The sequence below is a fragment of the Wyeomyia smithii genome, chromosome 3 (genome assembly GCF_029784165.1).
Source record: "Wyeomyia smithii strain HCP4-BCI-WySm-NY-G18 chromosome 3, ASM2978416v1, whole genome shotgun sequence".
Classification (NCBI taxonomy): Eukaryota; Metazoa; Arthropoda; class Insecta; order Diptera; family Culicidae; genus Wyeomyia; species Wyeomyia smithii.
This window is the reverse complement of record NC_073696.1, coordinates 33,866,114-33,892,038: the sequence shown is the minus strand read 5'-3', so window position 1 is coordinate 33,892,038 and position 25,925 is coordinate 33,866,114. Positions and strand designations below refer to the sequence as shown.

The 25,925-nt window shown below is 39.8% G+C and overlaps 1 protein-coding gene across 12 annotated transcripts in view; it reads right to left on the bottom strand.

The window, feature by feature from the left end:
- LOC129733257 (LIM domain transcription factor LMO4.1) overlaps positions 1–25,925 on the bottom strand; it is a 677,190-nt gene that overhangs the window by 40,336 nt on the left and 610,929 nt on the right. For all 12 annotated transcript variants that reach the window (XM_055694975.1, XM_055694980.1, XM_055694971.1 and 9 more), the window contains one exon: positions 20,920–21,073. In XM_055694975.1, the coding sequence (XP_055550950.1) occupies positions 20,920–21,073 (154 nt within the window). The remainder of the gene's footprint in view (positions 1–20,919; positions 21,074–25,925) is intronic.

Here is a 25,925-nt window from a genome sequence, read left to right as displayed (position 1 = left end):
TCACTCTGCTCTTTCCACATATTCAGGAGAATAAAAAGCCTGGCTCAGAGTTTGACTGTTTAATTTTCAAGTACGTTGGCTGTATTTTTGGCTGAGTAGTTTCAACAAAGTAGAACGACTTTATTTTATACTGTCCAACGTTTCGGCACTGATCAGTGTTATCTTCGGGGGAAACTGCGAGGATTTACTAGAGATTAGTGTTTTTTAACATGTTAAAGTTGTTACAAATACGAATGGTCTAGCTAAATGTCTCTGGTTACTGTATTTGTGACTCACCAGCTTGCTTTATTGTCCATGATTGATTGGCACAACCGGAAGAATCAGCGTTCTATACAGTACAGGTTTTGTGCGAGCCTGCAGGCTATGGGATTTCAGCTTGCTACGTAGTCTATAGAGAGTCCTATCTGCAGCAACAACAGCAACTCATCGTGAAGGCCTCTACGGTTTATCGCTATCATCCGCAAATCCAAGAAGCATGTGAGAAATTGTAATGATAGTGCCATCTCTTTCCATGTTTGCTCTTCGTATTGCACCCTTCGAGGCAATGTTGAACAGAAGGTTTGAAAGCGCGTTCCATTGCACGCTGATGATGTTGCTCCTTCCAGAGTCATTCAAATCAGTTTCTACAGTTTCGTCGGAAAAACGTTTATAGCATTATCTGCTCCAGCTCCTTTTGCTTGACTGAGTCGTACGCCGCTTTGAAATCCACAGGCGATGAATCTGCAGGCTTTATACCCGAAATTAATCTAGGATCTATCGCGGAGTAAAGATTTGACCCATCGTGGAGCGTCCCTCCCAAAAACCAGCCAGGTATTCACCGACAGGTTCCGCCAACGGATTTAATCTCTACTTTAAACGGTAGAGCATTTTGTACGCAGCATTTGGCAACGTGATACCTCTATAATTTCTGCAGTCGTGTCGATGGCCTTTTTTTATAGATAGGACTAATGAGTTTTTTCCGACGGTGAGTTCTTTTTTCGGCAGCTCTAGCGTATCCATATTTCTCCCTGTTTCGACGTGTAGCCGCCATGAGCTGTGACTTCTAACTTGATATTTCTCGTTCGTCACTTTTTGGCAGTCGGCGTCGAACCAGCCGTTACGTTGTTTCCCTCGCATCGTATCTACCACTTCTCTCGCAATCGTTTCGATAGCAGCCTGTATATTTTTCCATAGTCCATGTTTGCTTTCTACCCTCCCCTCTCGTTTTCCTATGATCCGTTGATCTAGCTCTCTGACAAATCTGCTAACACGCCATCTTCATTTGGTTGCTTCAAGGTGTGCTATTTAAACCAGGAAAGTAGTTTATCAGTATCAGGTCTTATCATTGGTACACGGATAGAAACAATGTTTACTAATGATAATTGGGACCCTCCTAGTGACCATCCACTAGTAAACTGGTTGGTTTGAGCAGAAGCAGGCTATTATATAGCCCAAACAGAGCATTCATTTTACACCCCTATGTAGCCGAAGACTTAGTTCTAAGTCAAAACTGAGTGCCGTGAGTTTTATTGATTTTCTTGGCGATTTGACCAATAAGCAATGAGAATCTCATAAGAAGTGTGTCTGATTCCTCCACAGGAAAAAAACATGTTGAAGATTTCAGAATGAATTAGATATAAATTGTAACGTCATATAATCCTCTTAAATCGTACAAGCGCAGATTCCGTATATGAGAATTTCGTTGAATTTTGCATATTTGCCTCTGCTCTGGTTCAAAGTTGCAGCTTGTTTATCTGGTTTAGGGTTCAACGACTTTTCCGTTTCATGGGAAAAAATCCCGAAATAAATGAACCTACAAATTCTACCGCTTTTTTACGAATCGAGGCCACGACCCCCGGTCGAATCATGTCGAAAGCAAATTCGCAGCAAATTAGGCAACAATTCATTTCGATGCCGGTTGTGGCGGTGGTAATTGACAGGACTCTCCTTGTTTTCCACGCAGGCTCACACAACAGTGCTACACTGGCAAGAAAAGGCCTGATTATCGGGAACCGCAGGCTTCGTATCGTAATCATAAACTAAACGGTTGTTCAGAAAAAATACGGTCCGGAAACGATTGAGGAACCACTGGTTGTTGCTACTTATTGGCACTTTGTTGCATTTTTCGAACACCCAAAACAACACGAGAGGTACAGTTCAATGAGGTTTCCTCTCTGCTGTGGTCCTTTTCTTGTTGCTCGTGTGGTAATGCGAGCGTTGATTGGATTAGTTTGCTCCTTTCAAAGCATCCGAAGAAACTGATCACACGCTCGTCATTATCTCCAGTTTGTATAGTCGTCATAATCATCCTTGTCCTCTCGTGTATAATGCATGCAATTATTTCTCCTTCCTGTTCTATTTGGCTGGCAAGATGGTGACGTGATCGAGAACACAGCAGACGGAGGGAGACACGGGGGGTTCGAAGTTTCTACAATCTATCTTGGAATCTCTCGTACTAAAAAAAGAGTTGGGATGAGCATCATTATTCCGTTTGCTGGCTGGCTGCTGGTGCATATGGTCCTCGGTTTTACACATATGCGGCTGCCGCCTTAACTTGCAAAAAAAAATGTGCGCTCGAGAGAGAAAGAGAGAGAGAAAGAGAGAGAGAGAGAGAAGGAGAATAATGCCTTCATACCGTGCTTTTTTCGTCAGCCTGATGCCTCCGTTTGCTCGCTCGCTATTTGAAGCGTAATGAACGTCGCCTGTTCGAAGCTCATTAAAATTAATTTGAGTTTATATTTTGCGGAAAATTATTATTACGGTGATGGCAGCAGTGACGGTGTGCCTCGGCTGTCGCTGCGGAGAAAACTCCGGGAAACTGCCTGGAACGGAAAACGCGTTAGGTGCAATCTGGTGGCAGGGACCTCTTTCGGCTCAGTGTGAAAATAAATTGATGAAGTGAGCAGAGCAAAACAATGGCTGAATGGATGGAACCTGGGGAGGTGCGAAGGGTGCGGCACAGGTGGATGCAAAGAGCGAAATCAAATTAGCTTCGATAGCGTATAGAAAATTTGAAACCTGACAATTAAGGATTGATGGTTGCAGGATGTGTGCTTTGTGTGTTTGGCTGTGTGTCTGTGTGCAGCCAAGCACCCGATGATTACACGACAAGCGCTGAGAATAGATCTTAATTAGTGTCATGTTTTTCGGGAGAAACGCGATGCCGGTATAATTAGTTTAATTTTCGGGATGGTTTACCTTACTCGTTTATTGCCAGAGAAAGCAATCCATAATTGGATGTGCTACTGCTTGTTTGCGGTGCAATTCTGGGGGGTACGCCATCAAGTGCGCGCGTGCACACACTCACGACACACATTTACATGGCAAATTGACGAAGCCCGAAGCTCGGGGCTTGAGAGTTCGGAACCAATTAGTTCGTGGTACATTTAATCACCATTAAGGTTTGAATTTGTGCTCGGGGCTCTGCCTGACCATGATTATGATCTAAATTGGTTGCCAACTGTTTACGGTGCGCACGGAATCAGTTGCTACTTTCTACGATGTGAACAAGGTCTTCAATCAATTGGCAGTCGAACGAGAGCTGGAGGTTCTGGTAATTACTCCGGGTCGAATATTGTACAATTTTTTTGCGAAATAATTTCACCTTCAATTTAATGTTTCGCACGAAATCCGTGGTACCGAAAACGAGAGTCAATTGCGCTAGATCCCATCGCATGCACTCGATTTAGAAACAATGTTCTTCTGGCCCATAACTTGACGTGGAAACACTTCCAAAGTGCCAGCAAATTAAAACTCCAATCAAAATCTGGCAGGGAACGTCGTAATGACGCGCACCACACTAAGTATAGACCCCAGAACGATGGATGGATTGCGCGTGAGCTCAGGCACTGTATTACGACCAAACGTAGGACAAAAGAGGGCGAAATATCCAACTAACCAATCATTACTCAGCTGATATGACCGATTGGCAGTGAAATGACACATGGGAAGCCAATTGCACCTAACTAACCCGGCCGGGTAGAGTCGGGTACAGTGAAGTCGCACCGTACCGCATCCAATTGTAACTGGAGAAAAGTTTTTGGAGTAATGAGCATCAGTTCCTTACCGACGAGGAAGCCACCAGCAGTAATTTCGAATCGTCCGTGTCGGTGTGTCTCTTAAATTTCAAGCTGAGAATATTGTTTTTTTTTTGGATTTGGAGAATTCTGTAATAAAATGAACGGTCCTCACGTACTTCCTTGCGGAGCAAAATAATATTTTAGGTTTTAGAAAAATTGTTCGAATTAGACTCCACTGGTTTCCATAGTTTAGCAAGCAATCCGAGAGCCACCCTAACGCATTCCGGATCCCTGCCCGGTACGTTCGATGAGAGATGAAAGAAACGTGTCCAAATTAGCAAACATACATAACTGCAGCAGCAGCAGCCCCGTTCGCGGCCCAAGAATTGTAACATTGTAGAGCCAGCCATCAAATTGCTGGTTTCAAGTTACCGCTTGTTTTTTTTTGCGCCGCTGTCGTGAGGAGAAAATTATCGATGTTTGTGGCTATATTAATTAAATTGCTATCTTTGACTGCCGATCGGTTGCCGTTTGGTGGGAAGGAATTTGATTGTTACATTGTAAATTGCAGCCGGGTGCTTACCGCTGGAAATAACAATGCAATGAAAAAGCGAACTCTATCTTTCTTCCAAGCGGACTCCCATGCATAGTCATTAAGTTCTATTGCTCCGGCTTTGAACAGCCGTAATGATGCCGTCGGTTAATGCGAATGGGGCGTCGCGCTGCCGTCTCCGATGCCATCGTCGGCGGGGGCAACGGACGAAAATATCAAAGAGCACACCCAGTTTATCCACCGCTTCCAGCGAACTTGAACATCCTTGATCCATGACGCACATGCACCGACTTAATCGTTGATGATGACGCCGCAGGAGCTCCCAGGATAGCCGTGGACGATGAATGTGTTTATTATCGCGCATGTTTCCGGCAGGGAAGGTGATGGGCACGGCGACAAATAGAAGAGACGATAGAAGTAGGGTTGAAAGCTCACTTCGTGCGCAGGGACGAAAAAGAGAAATAATGAAAAATATTTATTTCTTTTAATGATCTCTTTCATTCCGATACTGCCGACAATTGTCGTTATCGTTTCCTGTACCGGCGCTCGAACGGATATAACACGATGCGACGAGCACAGGGAGGGACGAGCAAACGATTTCGTCTCCTCGGTTCGTGGGATTCGGTTGAGAGGAACAAGCACGGCTCGTAACAAGAGTGTTTTCAATCAACTGTTAAACGATGGCTGATATAAGAGCACTTGAACTGAACGAATTCTAATCCTTTGCCTGTTGGCATTGATAGAAGTAGTAAGGCGAAGGGTGTTCCTGAACGCGGGCGTTCATGAATTAGTTTGAATTTCGGAAAAGCAATATACTGGACTCACGTTTTCGAACCCAAGTTGAATCAATAGCTTACCTGCAAGAAAAAAAAATAAAAATTTTAGAATTTATTTTACGTTGCAATTCTACTAAAATATTGTTTAAGGAAATGTTAAAAAATCGGACCGCTCAGGATTACAACCATGGGATCATTTACGCCCGCACCCACAAGAATGTCCCGCTCAACCCTGCAACAGACAAACGGGTTCACCGCAACAGAAGGGAGAAACAGCTTAAGAGTTGTCTTTCCTTCGGGATAATGATGTTACTTGTAGTCGTTAGCACAGAATAAAGTCATTAACGGTGCAAATCGGCACGGGATTGGATGACGCGCTCCGGCGGTAGATTTCGATTCTCGATTTTAGTTGGACGACTGATGAGGGCTATGGTGGAGCCTCGTGCGCTGGAAGAGTTTCATATCAGATAATTTGGATAGCAGAAGTTTACAAATTGGTGGTTTCACATCTAGTGAAGGATGTGCTGCGGTAAGTAGGGGATTTCCTTCATCCATACTGTCATTCACTATTGTCAATGTCAAGAGTTTCATCATTAGAACATTTTCTAAATTAGTAAATGTCATTCGAAATTAGCCATGATATGATCTTGAAATTGATGCCAAACACAAATTGAAAGTTTGACCTTCCACTTTATTGAATGAACAATCACACTAAAACATGGGATAGCTTCCTCCAAAGTCTAAATCGTTGCCTAGATCGGTTCTCTCGCTTGCTTACTGCTGAATCTACAATAACAATTTACTCTAATGGACGATATTCATAACGAAATCAGAAAAATCTGCATTCTGCACGTCCAACCTCGGCTGCAGCCGTCGTCATCGTCCTGACTTATTTCAAGGTTCCCTGGCAGAGCCAATCCAACGGTTTGGCGATATGCAGAGGACACACAAATTGGACATCGTTTTTCGGCCCCACTGTCCGTGCATGTATGCTTGCACCCTGGACTGGTGGTGGCATGAAAAGCCTCAACGAGACGACGACCGACGGCTGGATGGGAATCACTTCTCCGGGCGCTGTATTGCGTGCCTCGGTAGCGATGGCCGAAAGTGGCACGGGAGAAAAATAGTCGAAATTAATTTTTCAACCCACAAATCTACTGGATGAATCCACCCAATAGTGCAGGGAAGGATACTTTTTGTATCCTAGAATAAAATTTTAAGCATGAATTATTTTATTTTGAGGCTATTTGATTGTTTGCCTGACCCATTAAGAAAGATCTAGCTTCATGGATTAGGTCATCGACAACCAATAAATTGAATTTCAATTGATTTCATGAGATAATAAATATGAGCAAATTGAACAAAATATACTAATAGTTTAATTGGAATGCTTCTGAAAATAATTCTAGTATCAATTTCCTATTTTTATGAAATCGTCTATCATGGTACAGAAATCAGAGAAATTTGAACGATTTTTTTTATGGGATGAAACTGAGCTTACATCTTGAAATTAAATAGACTCAACGATACATTTTAGGATGCTTCGACTTAATTGGCATGTGTGGAGCTCCATAAACCTTTCTTTGCGGTTTAAATAATTTAAAGTTCAAATAACAAAAATTTTATGTGTCTACGCTTACGCTGTTTTCTAATATATAAGAAAAAAGAGTTATACGCAAAGCCACGATCGCAAGGTTGGCGTAGAACTACATAAGATTATTTGTTACATAACTCTCTAAGGAAATTATGTCATATTGAAAATTCAAAACAGTATCTCAGGTCGATTTACGGTCAATTTGAAACTCAAGATGTTGACTGCCGGTTTCTGAAAAATGGCCAAAGATGACCAAAACAGTTAATATGACTATATCGGCACTCTCCTGATAATTTAGGGAAAGCTGTTTCATGATTGCCAGCATCACAAAACCGTCGTGTGTTGTCAAAATATAGCTGGTTTTCATTGGAGGAAGTGCCGGTCGATGTTACTACTGCTAATATTGCCGCTACGGCAAAAAGGCAGCTTTTGATTAAAAGAAGTGCCGGTGCACCTACCGCTGACACTAATACCATTATTGCTGCTGATACCCGTTGATCCGTTGATGCTGCCGCTACTGCTGCTATACGCTGCTACTTAGTTAGAACCGTCCTAGTAGCCATCTACTAGTGATATGATTGGTTTTAGCAGAGACAGGCTCTTATTTATCCCAAAGAATGCATTCCCGCTTAATAAGGTAGATAATTCGGTCGACTTTGCTAGGGAAAGCAAGCATTGAACTCAGCTCCGATTAGTCGAAAATTTTTCAATCGATTGCTGCAAGAACGGAGGAAATCAGTTGAAAACTAACCGACTTAGTAGCATTTGAAATTGAACATAATTTTCCCTTATTCCATTTTCAGATTTTCATTTTACACCCCTATGTAGCCAAACTTCTTGAGAAACGTAGTTCTACGTCAAGAAATTCTGAAGATATCAAACAAGAACAATACAAAAGGTTTAATTGAAATAAAACCGGTGTTGTTTTATCTTTCGGCTTTCGCAGCCTTTTATAAAAATAAGTACACGAAAAACTAGTCAAATTTTCCGACGTTTCGGCCGTTTTTGGTGGCTTTTTTCGAGGGAAACTGTGTTTAACGTAGAAGAAAAGTAAGTACAGTATATAACGTAAGACAATCTCTTACTTTAGCTGTGTCATATGTGTCTTAAACGTTGTTTCCCAATGGTCGGATGCTTTGTAGTGCTATAATCTGGTTTTAAGTTTGTATCGTTTATTTATAAGTTGCTAACGTTGGTCATTTTGAAATAGGTTGTATATTACTTCAATCGTTAAATCGAAAGCCGGAAGACAAAATAACTTTTTCCAACTAGTAACATAACAATACATAACAAAAATAACAAACATTACAAAAAATGCTAGTTAAATGGAGCCGTTAAATAGTACCAAATCTAAAAAAACGATAAGAAAGGCAGTCGATTGTATCTGAAACACGACCGCACCAATTAACATAATACAGTGCTTTCTAGATTTTATTACGGTCAAAAAAACATCCTTCCACGAATCCAACAAAATTGTTGACTTGGTGAAATGATAAAAATCAGTATTTTTTGTTAAATTTCAATGCTATTCAACAACAAATACTAACCTCCATCATTCTCTCGAACCCATATTCTCGCTAGATTCACCGGAAAGTGTTTTTTGACCGTGATAAAATCGAAACGACACTGTATACTAAATGGAAAATAATTCAAATGGCTGGTGTGTACTGAATTCCGCGGCACCAGATCTCTACTTTTAGATACCCTCAGGGCCCGAGGAATACAGCCCTATGTGCCAATTCATGATATCCTCGTTCAGCGGAACTTTCCATACATGCTACTTGTTTATAGCTATTTGAAGAGCATCAAGGTGCCCATTTAACAGCGAAACGAATCTCGAATAACAAAAAAAACATGTTAGTTTTAGTAATAGATTTAGTTTCAGCTCGTAGTCGGCAGCGAGGATGAAATTTGCCTTTAGCTTATAAGATATTTCAGACCATAAGGCATTAGACTTAATTGGCTCCGTAAAACATTAATATGTATTGTGCCGTGTCAAATTAATGTTGTGTAAAAAAATTCAAATGGCTAAAATAAAACAACCCTTACTAACACGAAGAGAATTTATCCCCAGGATACCTATAACTCGGTGACGGAATCGTGAAAGGAATCGCAAACACGATCCGGAGGATTCCCATTCACGATTCTTATTTCAAGAATCCTAGAGCCATATACAGGGGATTCCTGAGTATTCTTTCTCAGGAATCCTTTTCAAGAACGCTCAGGAATCCAATGTGAGGAATCCTAGAGAATCTATGCGAATCGTATGTGTTCGTCCGGGAATGCAGACACTAAAATTTATTTTTGAGAAAATATACGCCTAAAAATAAAATGTTTTTTATTGCTTTTCTTAACAAATTTGAGTTATTCTGTTTTGGTTTACAGAAAATTTTTTCAACTTAAAAATATACAAAAGGACGTAAAACATTAACTAAAAACTACAAATCATCAAAAAACTATACAAAAAGAGTAGATACAAGAGAAACTTGCCACAGAGATAGTTTCTGGGATGTTATACCATCTTCCATGTACAATAGTTCAGTAACTCTCACTCTAAAAAGATCAATAACGGCGCCGGCCACGTCCTTATTGTCGTTGGGGAAAAATAGGAAGAGGATTGTTAGTTCGACAAACGTTGTTATGAAACCGAGTTCATCACTGCATCTCTACGAATGTCACATGAAGGGTATTTGTGTTACTATGATGGGGTAGATAAGATCAGGATTCGCCGTGTTAGACAATAGGATCAGATATTTCGAAATCTCGCGCGCGAAGAATAAATTTCAAACCATATACCAAATCTGCTGATACCAACGTGAAGTCTATGAAATTCCAATTCAACTAGGGCAGATGCCTTTTCACTTTTTGTTGGTTTAATGGCTGCTTCGGTTGGTGCTGAAAATTCAATTCTAGTGACTTTCAGAGTGGTTAAAGCCCGATCTGATTATGGTCGCGTCACAGACAAACAGACGTGCCTTTTGGAACGAAAATCCAAAAATATCTTCGTCCTTAGGTCAAAACGTTACACTCATGCACCACCATGTGAGCTCATTGGCTGCTAACTTATTTTCGTAAAACGGTTTTTGTCTTTGCTGATAGGTGTGCACGCCTGCTTAAATCAATACAAGCGGCATTAATGATGGTTTATGTGTTTGATAATGCATGTGCACGCTCGTCTATATTAATGCCCACTAAGCAAAATTTCAAAATTATCATTATTTTTTCTGGTCGATGAGATCGTCATTGAGTGGCACGTCTGTTTGTCCGTAGTCGCGTGTTTAACGCATAAAATCAAATTGACTATGAGAGTCCGTAATAAAAAAGCCATATTATTTTACGGAGTACTGTACGTTTAAAGTCGTCTTTGATTAACTCTAAGCCGATTTTATTTTAAAAAATGTCTAAAGCTCAGATAGATTCATAATGGGTCTAAAACAGTTGTATAACCATTATACGTAATCTGTTTCATATCAGACGCGCAATTAAGTTTTTACTTTTCGTCAAAAAATGACGTAAGTGTCAAAAAATGATGTAAGTGCTAATCGATTTTGACATATCTAAACGTGATGAACCAAGTAAAGACGTAGTAAACAGATCGATTGATTTTATTGTGCTGTCACTTACTTTGAATTGTGGGAGGAATCAGTTTTTGTGCTGAAGTTGCAGAAAGTGTTACTTTTATTTTTTCATTAAAAAAACAGCAGCTGAAGCGCATCGAGAGTTAGAGAAAGTTTACAGAAATGCACAGTGAAACAACGATTTCGATATTGACTATTGTCCACGAGAAAAAACGCCAAAGACCTACAAAGACGCTGAATTGGAGGAATTGTTCGATAAGAATTCATGCGAAGCGCAGGGATAGCTGATTCAATATCAAGAAGATTGTTTTTTTTTTATTATTTGAAGCCAAAGAGCGATGAGTGTCGTTTTTGGACTGTGAACAATTTTTCCAGTGGCAAAAAGGAAGGGTTTTCTTCATCGCATCGTGACGGGTGCAGAAAAATGGATCCAATCCAACGAAAAGAAAGTCATGGGGACTCTGGGAATGACTTTGACATTCTTGGCTTGTCCGAATATACATACTGCGGAGGTTATACTATGCAATTCGTGGGACCGGTGTTACTTGTTATGAGACATTGAAACCAGACAATGCGAGCACTGTGCAAAAAGCGATCACAATACGAGCAGAGGCACGAAAAAATGATTAAACTACATGACAACGCTTGGCCTCATACTGCTAAAACTCATATAGAAACGCTCAAATGAGAAGTCCTACCTTGCCCGGTATTCAGAAACTGAGTATTTGGCTCGTTCTGCGTACAGAATAGGGGGTCGAAGGTTCTACATTGTCGGAGCGTGACGTGGCGTAAACACTAAACAAAGTTACCAAACAAAGTATCTGTCAAAAAGAGAGGTTAAAAAGATTTTGTGCGATGATAGCAAGATACTATTGGCGGTACTTCGCAAGAGGAATAAAACTCAGTATAATCGAGCAGTAAGCTTAAAAAAAAAGAGTAAAACCATGCACACTAGCACGGATAAATAATAAGCATGTTTCGTACTCTTAATAATGGTTTCGCTGATATAATATAAGTGCAGAATACAGCAGACTCCTAGGAAATATCACAATAGATCAACGTTTCTGGTCGCAAAAAATGGTTGCTTCGATGAATGTAATAAATGCGGTTCTAGTGACTCTCTGGAACACCAAGAGTAAACCTTTTCGCAGACCTTGAAAGACCTTAAGCCTAGTTTCAAAGCAGTTTTGTAGCCATCAAATACATTTATAGGTTCTGATGATGCTTCAAGTTTTATTATAAGTTTTAATAAACTGGACAGTACATAATAAATTGTCATTTTGGGTTTGGTAATTTTTTTCCTAACATTATGTTTTTGAACGACAAAAAATCGTCATAAAAGTAAGCGACAAAAAATATATCAGTTCAAATTAGTTACTCTCACTCAATATTAAAAAACTGGTGAAAATAAGAAAAGGGTACCGTGGTTGCGGGATTGAAGCGACGACTTAACTAATCGTTAGCCACCGTGATGGACACTTCTCATCCGATTTCAGCACTTTCTATGTGCTTCGCCGGCCGCTAGATATTGTCAGTTTGTTTTAATTGAAAAACAACTTTTGGCACACCCGCTAGCACGGTGCTGGAAACTGCCGACAAAGCACGACCGCGTCGAATCTGGTTGTGATGTTGCAGAAGTCAAAACCCAACCCAGGCTACTGTGCGGTAGAAACATCTACGGAAAGATGGTAGGCAAGAGTTGAGAACGTAGAAAAATGATTCTAGATTTTGGCGGCTAGATTTGGGACCGTGTTGCATGACGCTTCACCTAGGGTAGACACTTTCACAATTTGACTTGTGGAAGCCGAAATGGTATTGTCATTAGTCTCTAATTTGATCGCCATCAGGTTAATAACCTAAGAAACTGAACTTCCTAAACTATTTGATCAACTCCATTTCCATCACTCACCGGATCATTTAACGATATAAAACAAACTTCCGCGTGTGTCTTCGTGCGAGAACCAATACCGACGGTTGGTACGGGTATTGGACGCGAGACAGCCCCGGATAAGCCAGACTTCGGTCGTTTTTTTCGGGCACAGGCGGCATACGTCGACGATGTATGCTCTGTTTCCATTCAATTTAATGAAATTAGTTTTGCACAGGATGCGCGGGGCTTGCCCAGACTTGATAGATAGGTACCGCAGCTGGTGATGCGGTGGCAGACAGTCTAGAGTGACCCACCGATGCACCCTAGATCAGGCTGAAAACTTGGATTAAATTTTTAAAAACCTGCCATCGGTGTTTTCGAGTCATTCTAAGCAGTATACGAAGGTTAGTCGCCTCGGTGCTGCTGCGTTTTGCTATATATCATAAATTTTTAATTTTTTGTTAGTAATGAAAATTTCAATCAATTTTATGAACAATCTCAGTAAAAAATATACTAGAGTAGAAATTTAGACGATTTCCTCCAGTGTGTAGGTATTTCAATCGCTATTCACTAGCGAAAGCAGAACGATTCACATTTTGGCAAAGAGACAGCCAGTTTTATGTAAGTGCTTTACCGGTTTTATTCGTTTCAATTATCAATGAAAAGAACTTTGGGACAAAATAAAACCAGAAAAGTGTATGTCTCCGGCCAGTCACGAGCACTTGAAAATTTAATTGTCTTTCGAACCTTCCTTCTGCTGTGTTTTGAATCTCCCCAGCAATTTTGCGGTGGTTTAGCTTTGTTTACTTCATTATCCCGGCGGGAGCCAGATGATGGCGACGAGATACCCTGGCAGCCGTTCAACCGGACCTGGCTGTTATCAGGCGGCGGCGGCGGCGACGGCTGTTGCTGGTGGTGCAATTTTGACATTTCGATCTTAATTGACGAGGGTCGACTTGCCAGCCAGGCAACATTCATTCTCATCATCCTCGCGTCAGCCCCGCCTGCCGCCGTCGTAGTTTTTTCCCACCCCGTGTCGGTATTACCCCTCGAAAAGCAATTCTGCAGCACGGTGAAATGTGGACTAGGCTCTCGGTACTCTGTGATGAACCCTCCACACTTCTTTTTCCCACTTCTGCTTATGCTTTAGAAAAGTTCCCCTTTTTTATCGCTCTGCGCTGATCAATTCCATTCCGTCGATTGTTTGGATAATGCTCGTAAGATAGATTGTAATTGGTTTTATTATGCCTGTCCTGGCACTCGGGCTCGGCTCGGGTTGTTTCCGTTGGCTCGTCCTTTGCGTGGTGTGATTGCCCTGCAGCAGAGTGTGTGTGTACGCATTACACAAAATAGGGAGGATGGAAAATGTGTTTTCTCTTCTGCCATTTTGCAGGTAAATCTATGTTAAGGAATAAACAATCAAATCAACGATCGTTTTGAAAATAAAGCTGCCTCTCGGCCTAAATAGTCTTCTTTCAAAACTTTCTAACAACAAACAACAAACATGAAATTATCTTATGTTCATCTCTTTTGCTAAGATTTCTAAAATTATAAAGGTGGTACAGCTGTTTCAAATAACTTCACATAAGTATTTTATATTTAAATAAAACGTAGCACTTGTTTCAAACTAGCGAACACACGACTTTTCCACAGCAAAGGCCTTTTCTAATCAAGCCTTATTTCGTAAACGGACGTATTGTTTTGAATAATGGAAGCTGCGTAGCCGCGAGATTACAGAGACCGCTTTATCAAGCGAATGGCCTTGGGTTTGAATATTCGTAGAATCAGGCTATTGATGTCTAAAAGGACTTAAGCATGGGTTTTATTCTCAAGCTTCCCCCCACAACTTACCCTTCCATTCCACTGAATCCTATAATCTCTTGGTGTGGCTTCCTTTTAACAAAATATAAGTCCCCCTTATCAATAAAAATGGCTAGAAGGACGCATAACGAAACTTCTTCAGGGAATTATAAAAGCAAAGCCTCGGTGCTACATTCGGAACTCGACCTTCTGTTTATTATCGGTTTTTGAGCATTTGATGAATATTACCCCTCAAAAACATGCCGTGTAAAAAACGACTTTTCTGGGAAATTCGCGTAAGATAACAAGTAATTTCAGAAATCCGCGTAAAAATCTTGTAGAAACGTCATAAAAAAGACTTTCATTGTATTTAATTCTATCAGAACTATTGGAACAAATCTATTGAAAATATACATTTTATTCGATCAAAATAACAAAAAATCTCATCTTTCTTGACGAAAAAAACGCGTAAAAAACCGTGTCTAAAAACTGCATACAAAAATTCCGTGTAAAGAAGACCCTAGTGTACGTTTGATCTGTACGATAAGAAATGTTCGGATACGTAATAAGCCAGCTTCGCGCGCTACATTGTCTGATTCCTTTCAATTGTATTACCACGGTGAACATAAACCTTTCTTTCCACCGCAGTCGTAGAAATGCAGAAATTAACTTGGTCTGCCGTTCAACCGAAGATCGTCTCCGCTGCTTCTATAATTGCGCGTATACCTGTCAAATTCGCGCCTGCCGAAATGTATTTTTCGAGGGTACTCGGGAATAGTAATAGATACTTGGATGCTTCTGGTAGTGAATTGCATTTGCGCGAGTCGCTCGTATAGGCTCGCGGGGTCTGACAAGAAAGGTACTCATCGTTTGTCTTCACAATGACTCCGACTCAGTCTATTAACACGGTGACGGAACCCTTCCTTTCCGTCGCAGTCGTGGAGACGCAGCGGTGAGCTCGGTTTCCGACAACAACGACTGTTACATCTTTTTCTTCACCACATCCTTTCCTACCCTAACGATCGTAAGGACGTGGCCGGCGCCGTTATCGATCCATACAAAGTGGCAGCTACTGAATTGTTGTATACTCAGATCAGAGCTCAGATCGATCACGGAGGAGCAACTACGAAGTGTGCGGGCGTCAAGCTCTGGCTCAAGTTCATTTCGAATCAGAAATGTTCTTAATAAACACATACCTAACGGGTAACAACTAAAAACTTAGATTTTTTTCTGCCGCTGTTGAAACAGGTACATATAGGGTAATCATCTCAACTGCTAGGTGCACCTATATTCATCTTATTGCTCTCATTTGTCCAATCTACCGTCGAGTTTCTATAAATTCAGAAAGTAAGTCTATTTACTACTCGATTTTGTCAAATGGTTGAAATTTTTACGTTGAAAATATGGTAAATTTTGACGATAAATTGATCGTAAAGTCATGATGGATGAATATAGGTACTGAGATGAACCCTACTTGAAGAAAACCCTACTTAAAGAAAAACCGATTAGTTTCTACCAATCTACCAATCAATGGTTTGCAATGGGACACCCTCGCTTATTTCTCATCAGTGAGCGCAACTGTTTGTGTATAGCCATCTATTAAAGAACTGAAGAAAATATCGCTTTTTCCAATCACATCTGCACTAGATGTCGTTGCTTGGCTATGAACATTGTTGTGGTTCATCGTTATATTAAAGTGATAAAACTCGATAGCAAAGAGCCAGAACAAAAATTGATTGATTCCATATGAGACCTCAAAAAACCTAAACTTATCGGAAGTCGATTACTAGTGATTCTGCTTGGTGTATTCCATTTCAAACTTGTATAAAGATTGGTATGGGAAAACCGACTTTTTGCAACATTGTTCCACCCTAATGAGTATTGTGCGCATCCGTTTTCGATCACACGATTCTTGCCCTAATTTATTTGTTTATTGGGTTGGGGAAAAAGGAATGTCGTATTTTGTCAATAGATGGCAACACGTTCGTTTGTCAAATCCAATAATCATTGCCCCAAGCAACACACAAAGTAAGACACAATGTGTGGTGTCGCACATTTTGGCAAATGCACAAAGCGTACATAGTCGTATTTTTTTAGGTGCGAAAGAAATACAAAAGAGCGAATAGGGAGAAGAGAACACAAACGAAATATCGGGAGTGGCACGCACGGTTTGATGGCAAATGTGTTGTGTACAAATTTGTGTGGTTCTGGCCGCACTGAGGTGAATTCCAGCCCTGCCGCTAGTGATGAAAAAAAAAACTTTGGTTGACTGCTGAACGAGTCCCGTTGTAACCGAATAGAACAATGCGCGGATTTTGTTTTCTGAGGTAGTTGAGTTTTCGAGTGCAGATGCCCGACTATAATATCAAATTTAGAGCTTTTAAGTGAGGTTTTTAAGGATTCTACTTTATGAAAATCTAAAGTGAACTAAGAAGACTCCATTCCATGGATTAGCAGATTGGTTTAGTTAGAAAATATGGGTTTTTACCTGTTTTCATGTTGTATGAGATGAATATATGGGCTGAGATGAATAATGGAGCAGTTCCTCTATATAATATGTCGATGAAAAGTTCGATTTTAAATAAGTAGGCCAAGGAATTTCAAAACCGAGACATTGTCAAAAATATCGTAAACTCTATTGAACGTCCAGGTTTGTCTCAGTTACCTATGATATTTCCAAGCAATGTTACTATCAAATATTTCACAACTTTTCACTACAATAAATGTTTTCTAACCTTTCTAACATATATTTTTGGAAATATTGAAGCTAATTGAATAGCTGTTTTTACTACTATCGAAGCTAAAGATTGATCGAGATTTGTATAGGAACAATCAGTAAAAAATGTTATTTGTGGTATAAAACAATCGTTGAATGCACAGAATTATCCAATTGTTCACATGAACCATTCTATCATTCGCTTTGCCTCCCAAAGATGCATTTATGGAGCCACATCTAAACGCAGAAACCGTTCGCCCCTGCTTGACCCCTCGATAGTAAACAGAACGAAAAAATCCCCTACAATAGCAATGGAAGACGAGACGAACGAAAAGAGTAATTTAATTTCATCATTTCTTCCCTATGTTCAGTGCTGCTTTTTTTTTTTTGTCGCCATCGTCCGTCACCATCGGCCACTGATGGAATCCTGGTGCGAAACGTGCGAAGGAATTTTTCACCGATACAGCCAGAGCGCTAGTGCCCGTGTCGGAGCCGGTCGCCTAGGCCTGCCTCGAACCGAACTTGGCCGTTGTGCTCCGTCAGCGCCACCGCCATGGAGGAGAACGAAAATTCATTAACCTCACACCCGGCATCGGTGGCACATTTCAAAGAATCGATGTCCTTTTCATTTTTCGACAGAACGCAGCGGAAGAAAAAGCCCGCTGTCGCAACACGCGCTGATGATCAACATCAGCTGACAACAACACTATCATTAGGTGTCAAAATTCGCTTTTGAGCCGACGGCGTCACCCAACAAACGATAGAGTTCTCAACAGCAGCGGATAGTTTTGTGTTTCTTTGGAAAGAATGGGGGCTTTTTCGAGCAGGGTTTATGATCAGTTCGAAGCCCCGTCTGCTGACGGTACGGAAAATGAAAGGGACACGAAGATCGAAACATTGCAATCGGTATACAGTCGGCTGAGGTTCAGTGAGATGGAAAACCAGAGACAGCAGCAACGACTGGCGAGCAGCGAGCGCGTCTCGATGGGAAAGAAACTGTTTCCGAAGGGAAGCGGAAATCCCCTAGAGACGGTGCTAGACTTGCAGGCGCGGGGACAGCTGACCGATTCGAGGATGTTAAATGGATGTGGCAGGAGTAGGAATGAGGTTTGGGGGAAGAAAAAACTGTAATTGAATTTGCTCCCAGCGTAATTGCATCAATTTACCTCGTCAATGATGAGCATCGACGGCAGCAGTGGCAGCAGCAGCAGCAGCTAGAGGGCAGGGTGTTGGGACGAGACACCATCGCGTGGTCAAAAGTTTTCCCGTTCGTTTTTTTTTTCGCTTCTATCGCGAGTGCTGCATACTTGCCTGCTGATTGCCGCCGGAGTAACGATCCCGAAGTGCAAAGTGGAAATTTGACGAAGACGTGCGAAAACTACGAATGAAGAGCAGAACATTTACGCCACACCGTGGGTTCGGATGCACACACACAATTTTTTCTTCCGTTGTTTCCGACCAATTTTCACGCAATGTTTGAACAATTTCGTGTTGTTTTACGACTCATTTGATTTGCGGCGTGCAATAATTATTCTGGCTGGTTTACTTTTGGCTGAATTGGAGTTTTGATTCTGGATAGAAGCAATTCTATTCTTGTTTCTGAATGAACCGGGACTTAAACCTTTTGAACGCATTCAGATCCAATTGGATAAGAATCACAAACAGAAACTATTAGTGCAATTCTGCGAGTGAAAACTAAAAAAAAACAGATCAAACCATTATCGATATGATTTTGTAAACTTCAGCAGATTGGTTACGCACAAAGATCAAGCGCCCCCCTCAGTCGTCCCTATCCGACGCCAATTTCCCAACCAATGATGTTCAATCAGCAAAATGCCACTCAACATCAGCAACACGTGTATCCTGCAGAAATTAGATTTCAAAGAGAGCCGACTTCAATTTGCTGCAGCGCCCACACTTCGAAACTATATATCCTGCCCGCTTACTTGTGAAGAACGTATCTTCGGTGCAAATTGCTGCTGCCGGTGAAAACAAGCGCAAGCAGGTTCCTAGGAGCAAGAATGTACTCTCCAATTTGCACAAGTGGTTGACATTGCCGGCGGCGTGTGTCATGCAATAGGGAAGTTGCATTCAATTTATCACAAACACATCACATACACACAAGCACACACTAGCAGCAAGACTCGTGCGCACTTATCCTTGCGGTGTAATTGTCATTTTCCTAATTAAATTAATACTATTATGATTCAATTGAGCACCCAGCCAACCGCGGGCGGGCGCGAAGGTGAGTCTTGTTGGCAATGGATATTCGGTTTGAAGCTGCCAAAGTTTCTATATGTTGGGATAGGAATTACCAAATCATCACTGAAATCGAAACGAAATTAGGGAGGCGGATTTTGGTATCTAAATGCAAACGTTGTGTCTCAAAACAATTTTCGCAATAAAAAAATTATATTAAAATAACGGTTGACGTGAAAGAAAGCGCGAAAACACAACTCGTTACATCAACAAGAGGGTAACTAAACTAAAGCGGCTTTTCACGTACCTTGCGACGACCGCATGCAGCTGGCCTGTTAGTATTTGCTACTAAGCTACTGCACTACCCTCTGCTCTGTATGTTTGGTTACTCACGTGACGTACGAACGTACGTAAGTGCATGCATAAGAGGGGGGTTGGGCACATGGAAACGCACTATGTGGCTCAGCAGCCCGTCACGTGTCTACCCAGTCGTTAGCTGTAAAGTCGACCCTTGACTCGTTGCTTGACGCGGCCAAAACGGTTTGCCATTTCAGTAATTAGCTCGATGCAGTAATAAAGCTGAAGTGAGGAGCAGCATCTCCCAGGCTCATCAGTTTATGTACGCCTTGGTAGCTCGCTCTCATTGAAACACGGAACGGAAATAAGAGACTTCTGATTTTGTGCGAGGAGCATCCATTTGGCATAGTAGTTGCCTGTTGTAGGACTCGGGGCCTCGTTAGTGTAAGTGCGCCTTTTTGTTTTGTAGCGAATAATACGGGAACATGGAGGACGAAAGAAAACACGAACAGGGAAGGGCTTGGGTGGGCCCAGGGATGGCTAGAACGTGGCAGACAGTCGGGTAGAAAGGACGAAGGGAAGTGGCAGATCTAGATGTTCTTCTGTTAATTTATTTAATTGCTTCGCTTCCACCCTCTCAGCTGCGTCGCCTGTCAGAGTTCTTTCGGATCGTCGCTGATGCTGCTGTATACAGCACGCCATCAGCTGCTGCCAGCATGTCCTGTGCTGAAGAATGGGACAGCCATCACACACATAGACGTGGTAAGAAAACCTTCCCGCTATGCAGCGCACCGCTCCGAATTGGGTCCATGTTAGACACGGCTTTTGATGAAGAGTGGTACCTAGAGGCACTTGCTTGTTATAGATCACGGAAACAAGTCCTCCATGACATGCCAATCATACAAATGGATGCTTTCACATATTGTGGACTTCTGGCCCCCTGGTGCGCTCCTGCGACGCTCGCTCATCAAAGAGGTATTATCGCTCAAAAAAAAAAAAATAATTTGCTCCGAAAAGGAAATTAAACTGATTGGACCTTTCACTCCTGTAGGCGCTGGGCTATAGCTATAGTGTACGCTGTGTGCCGAACAAAGGCCCTTTTCATGAAGGTACTTCTAAAATCCAGTCCCGAAAAGGATTAGGTTTCATTCAAAATGGAAAGAAAACACGCGTTACGGGAGCGCCCGAAAATAGAATACAGCAAACGAAAAAAAAAAAAAACAATCCAAAGACTTCTTTTTATGCCTGACTAACAAGACAAAAATACCCGAGAGGTTTGATGACCGAAAGACAAAGCAACAGGGATGATCAATCTTGCGGTTACGTGGCTGCCAGTTCAAAACTATCGAATTACCTGACCTGAACGGTGGTGTGCTAGCGAACGCAGACAAAAGGCAGGACGTTTCTTTTACAAACCAAAGAAAAAAGCGAGAATCAGTTCGGGGTTTGGATCCCGATTTTTTCAAATATGAACCACCATTAATTTGGATAACAGTTGAAAGATTTTTCAAATTACAAAGTCGAACAAATTCGCCTACCTTAGATAGTCAGCTTTACACAGGATCATGCCGCTGCGGGTGTAACAACTCGATCCGATGTCCGCCAGCATAGCGCCACAGCAGGAGCATTTGAGACAGGAGTTGTGCCAAAACCGATCGAGCGCGTTGAGGAAAAACCGTTCGGTGATTTTAACTGAAAGAAGGCGGAAAAGAATATTTCATTTATTTGATTCTGATAACTTTTTTATCATGAAAATGCTAGTGAATAAAGAAATCAGTTGGTGTTGTCCTCTATCTTGTTCTTTATTATATTTGCATATTTTCTAAGTACAGCTTTCGACTACGCAACTAAATCGAGAGATAACAACAAATTCTCTGGATATTTTGGGAAATTCGACGTTAAAATGAACAAATAAGAGTGATTAGATAAATATAGGTGTTGAGATGAATTTAGCATCAATTACTCTATTTCTTCCGGAATAATGATTTAGAATTCACGGATTAAACACCAAATTTTCTCGAAACCATTGAACAAATATACAAAATACGCTTACGTGCTCTTATGGAATCGCCCAGCATTGTATATTTAGTAAACTCAGCTAGATTTATCCTAAACTTTGTAAAACAAACCATTTTTCACAACGCTTCCATATCCATCTCAAAACTTGAATCACTGCTCAATTATTTATCTCACGACGCCCCCATATTCATCATACTGTTAATCATTAATGAATCACATTACGATGAATGCACGTAGCCGCAGCCCGTCGTAGTAGGTTACCTAGATATTCACTGTAGTTGTTTACGTGCAAAACTGGTAACCTAGGTAACCACTGCAGTATTGTCGATTCATGTCAATTATGTCGAAATAATTTATCATTTTCAGTATGATTTTTTCGTATTAACAGAAACTGATTTGGCAACTTTTGATTTTCTTCAACACGGATGAAAAATACATACAGATGCAATTTACGAATTGTAGAAATTCATCTCATATAATTTCGTTAATTCAAGCTTGTTTCTGGAAATTTGAAGTGAACATTTCAAAGATTAAAGTATTCTTATTGTAGTGAGTGATTTTGTTCAGTGATTAAAATAAAAAGTGGTCCGCTAGTGGTGAAAAAAACTTTAATTGGCTGCTGAACGAGTCCTGTTGTAGCCGTATAGAACAATGCGCGGATTTTGTTTTCCGAAGTAGGTGATTGAATTAAATGAGTTTTCGAGTGCAGATGCCCGACTATAATATTAAATTTAGAGCTTTTAAGTGAGTTTTTGAGGATTATACTCTATGAGGAATCTAAAGTGAACTAAGAAGAATCCATTCCATGGATTAGCAGATTGTTTTAGTTAGAAAATATTCGTTTTTCCCTGTTTCCAATTGTGTTTTCATGTTGTGTGAGATGAATATATGGGCTGAGATGACTAATGGAGCAGTTCCTCTACATAAACTTCGTATGTAGCTCCACTATCAAATGCAGTTTTCATTGGCAGAACCATATTTCATGTATCACTCGAAAATATTATTTTTGGTTGCCATTCATAAACAGTATTGTTTAGTTTCAAAATTTCCCAAGACGAACTAGAAAATAAGGCGCAGCAACATACACATGAAAATAGATGATTTCCACACCATTTTGAAGTGGGTATCTCCAGGATTTCAAATAAGAAATCTGGTGGAATATATGACCGGTTTATCGACCATTCGGCGGATTAAATTTTCTATGAGAAACCGTCAAACTAGAAGAAAATGATAGCATACTAAATAATTGCGTGTATCCTAGATTTTCCGAAGAATATTCATTGTTACTGGTAAAGAAAATAAACTGATCAGTAAACTTACTCAAAATTACAGGCCAATTCGACTCAAAATAAACCAGTTCAAGCGCTTGAACCAAGCACTCTAGTTGCAGAAGTGAAAATGAGCGTTTATAAAATAAGTACGCGGAGATTCTTTTCACCGTATCCCACGGTCAATCATGTAAATTTAATTTTGAGCCTTATATATTTAGGTTACCTTGACTGAGTCTCAACAAATTAAATTAATTTTCTCAACATCAATTATAGACAAAATTAATTCATCTTGTAGGATTTAACAATTTTCAATTTAATATGAATTATGTTGTTTGAAATTAAATGACATAATAAAATTCTCCCTACATTAGTTAAATGAGCAATGATTTGCAAGCTAGATGAGAGTTTCCACAATTCGCAAAAATAATTATCGATCTTTTTTAATTTGGATGTACTCGTATTTGGTTGAACAAAGTGAGTATTTTTCACAGATGGAGCAATTTTTCAGACTCAAGAAAAATTCCCTAAAAAGACGCATGCATTTTGGCGTAGGTTTTGTTCAAAGCATTGTAGCTCAAAAACTTTTGGTTGCACAGTAAACCAGTCTGAGAATTTTAAGGAGATAATAGAGCTTTACACAGAAAAATTACACCATGAAAAATATATTATTTTGACCAAGGAAACTCTTCATACAATTGTTTTTAAGAGACTAGAAGTCATAACGAAACATTTGATAGAAAGTCCAGGATGGAGATATGAAAAATTAACTTTCAATGTTCCGAAACATTTATTCGAATTATTTGAAAAAGTACTATATCATTCTAAATTGAAAACCTATCAAAAATTAACTTCGTAGATGCATCCGTTTTTGAAATTCATTTGAGAAAATAAGAAAATAAACACTAAATCATACATTAAATCAAAAAAATGGTTAAATTTTCAAATCATAACGCTCTTTGCAACTGACTGAAGTCTGAAACATTTCAGTTTTTTATGAAAATACGCTGTTTTGTGAGTTATGAATTAATGGGCCTCCAGCAACAAACATCAATTTATTGATATATACAATCGATATAATACATCTCATTTCTAGACATCAGAAAGATTAACAAAATAAATCTCCGTGAATGTGATCATAACCATAACTTCTGAAATGATGATCCAATCTCATTGATGTCAAGGAATGAGTTGTTTTATATCGATAACATTGAAAACTTCAGATGCACTGGCTAATCTGGTTCGTGAAGAGTTCAAACATTTTATGTGAAATAACACCGACGCTTATTTGCCGTAAATTGTTCATACCCAATTTCACCACACACAATGAAAAGACTCAATCTTATATTAGGTGGCTGATCAACTTCTGAAGAACAAGATTATACAAAGCAAATATATGTTTTATTTTTTTTAGCAAATTCGGGAGCAAATAATTGAAGCTAATATTTTGATTCTACACGGGCCAAAACATGTTGACCGTCCTTTCAACGAATATTTGCTTCCTGTACAATGTCTGCTTGAGGCTGCTTGTTTTTTTTATTTGGTCAAAAATATTCGCAACTTCTCAATGTCGCTCGTTAACAATCTTTGTAGCTTTTTTTATAGAATAAACCTTTAAAAATCCCATAGTAAAAAAAATCAAGACATTTTGAACAGAATGTTGTGACATTCTGTGCAATATTTAGAAGAATATTCACCTATGTGACATGAAAATGTCTTTCAGTTGAACATTAAAACCACGTAGGTATGTACTAAAAAAACCTTGGTGTTTGAAGTAGAGTGAGAATTTCACAATACAAATTTAGTGAGGATAGTCAGAAAAAAACTTCCAGGTTAATAAAAAGGAAAATGTATTTTATCCTGTCAAAACTATTATCTACTGTATCGTAAGCATTAATTGTATCGTAAGCATTATTTGTAATTAATGTCAAAACCATTTTTTTCCGTCAATGTTACAAAATTATTGACCGATTCTTTAATTGTCGCTGCAAAACTAGGTACGCAACTGGGTTCTGGATGTTTTGTTTTAATAGAAATTAAACTTAATTAAAAAAAAATTAAAGAAATTGTTTATAAGACATGACTTCAAAGTTAACGTAAAATAACGACAGCCTGTCTTATGTTAATGTGGGTATTGGGGTTGATCAATATAATAGTGTAAAGCGGTAAGTTTTATTCTTTCATCTATCTTGTTCAGCAATGCTGTGCAGTCCACCGGTTGATTCGTGTGCTGTGGAAAGCTACGAACGAATGTCTGTTCTGCTTTGCTGCGCCAGAATCAACTGTTGCTCTGTTGACTACGGGTCAAAACAGTAAGAGAAAACCGTCTCCTTGCTGCAGCTATTCGTTATACAATGAAGCACTAAAACTTCTGAATGCTTCTGTTTATACGTGACAGTAGTCGTAATAGTTGAGAGTGAAACTTCCGGTAGTCATGTCTATGTGGTATAGAATGAGTAAAACCCTAACAACAACAACAAATGGGTTATAAAAACGAATCATTTTTTTTATTTTAGCGTCAATTGTGCTGGGGAAGAAGGCCTTGTTTGAGCTCTGATTGGTCGAAACATGCGTTCAACAAGGCTTTAAATTTTTCGATAGTACAACAGCTAGCGTCACAAAACCATAATTTGGTAAACGCATATCTAATTTTCCAATAGATTGTTACGAAATCCGTTGAACACTGACTGATTTTTGAGCATTTGAGGATGTTTCTCAATTTGTACCCCTATATATGTTGCCGCAAGACGTAATGCTACGTCAATGTAGTTGCCCATAAATCATTCAAAGTATTATCCATCGCTAACTACATTTTTGTCTCATACTTCTGTCAGAGCTCGGATACCGTAAAATGAAAGTGTTCGTATTAAGGGTGTGCGAAATTCCGCGAAATTTCGTGTTTCACGAGATTAACCGAAATTTATCGAAATTGAGAACACATTTTTTTATTAAATAGATTTTTATAAATAGATACAAATTATGATTCTGTTATTAACTCTAATTAAGGTCCGGAAATGCTTCAAAGCTTTGACCATATAAAGATTAAAAAAAATCTATAGTTAACTATAATTTTCCTAATTTCCGGTATTTTCTTGAAAATTTTCCACTTAAATAAACTCATTATATCTCTAAGCCTTCTGTTTAAATACGAACCAATAAAAAGATTTACTTAAAATTTATAAATTCTAGTAATTTTTTGATGAATATAGAGAAAAATTTCGTTTAGTTTCGGGAACCTCGAAAATTCGCGAAATTTC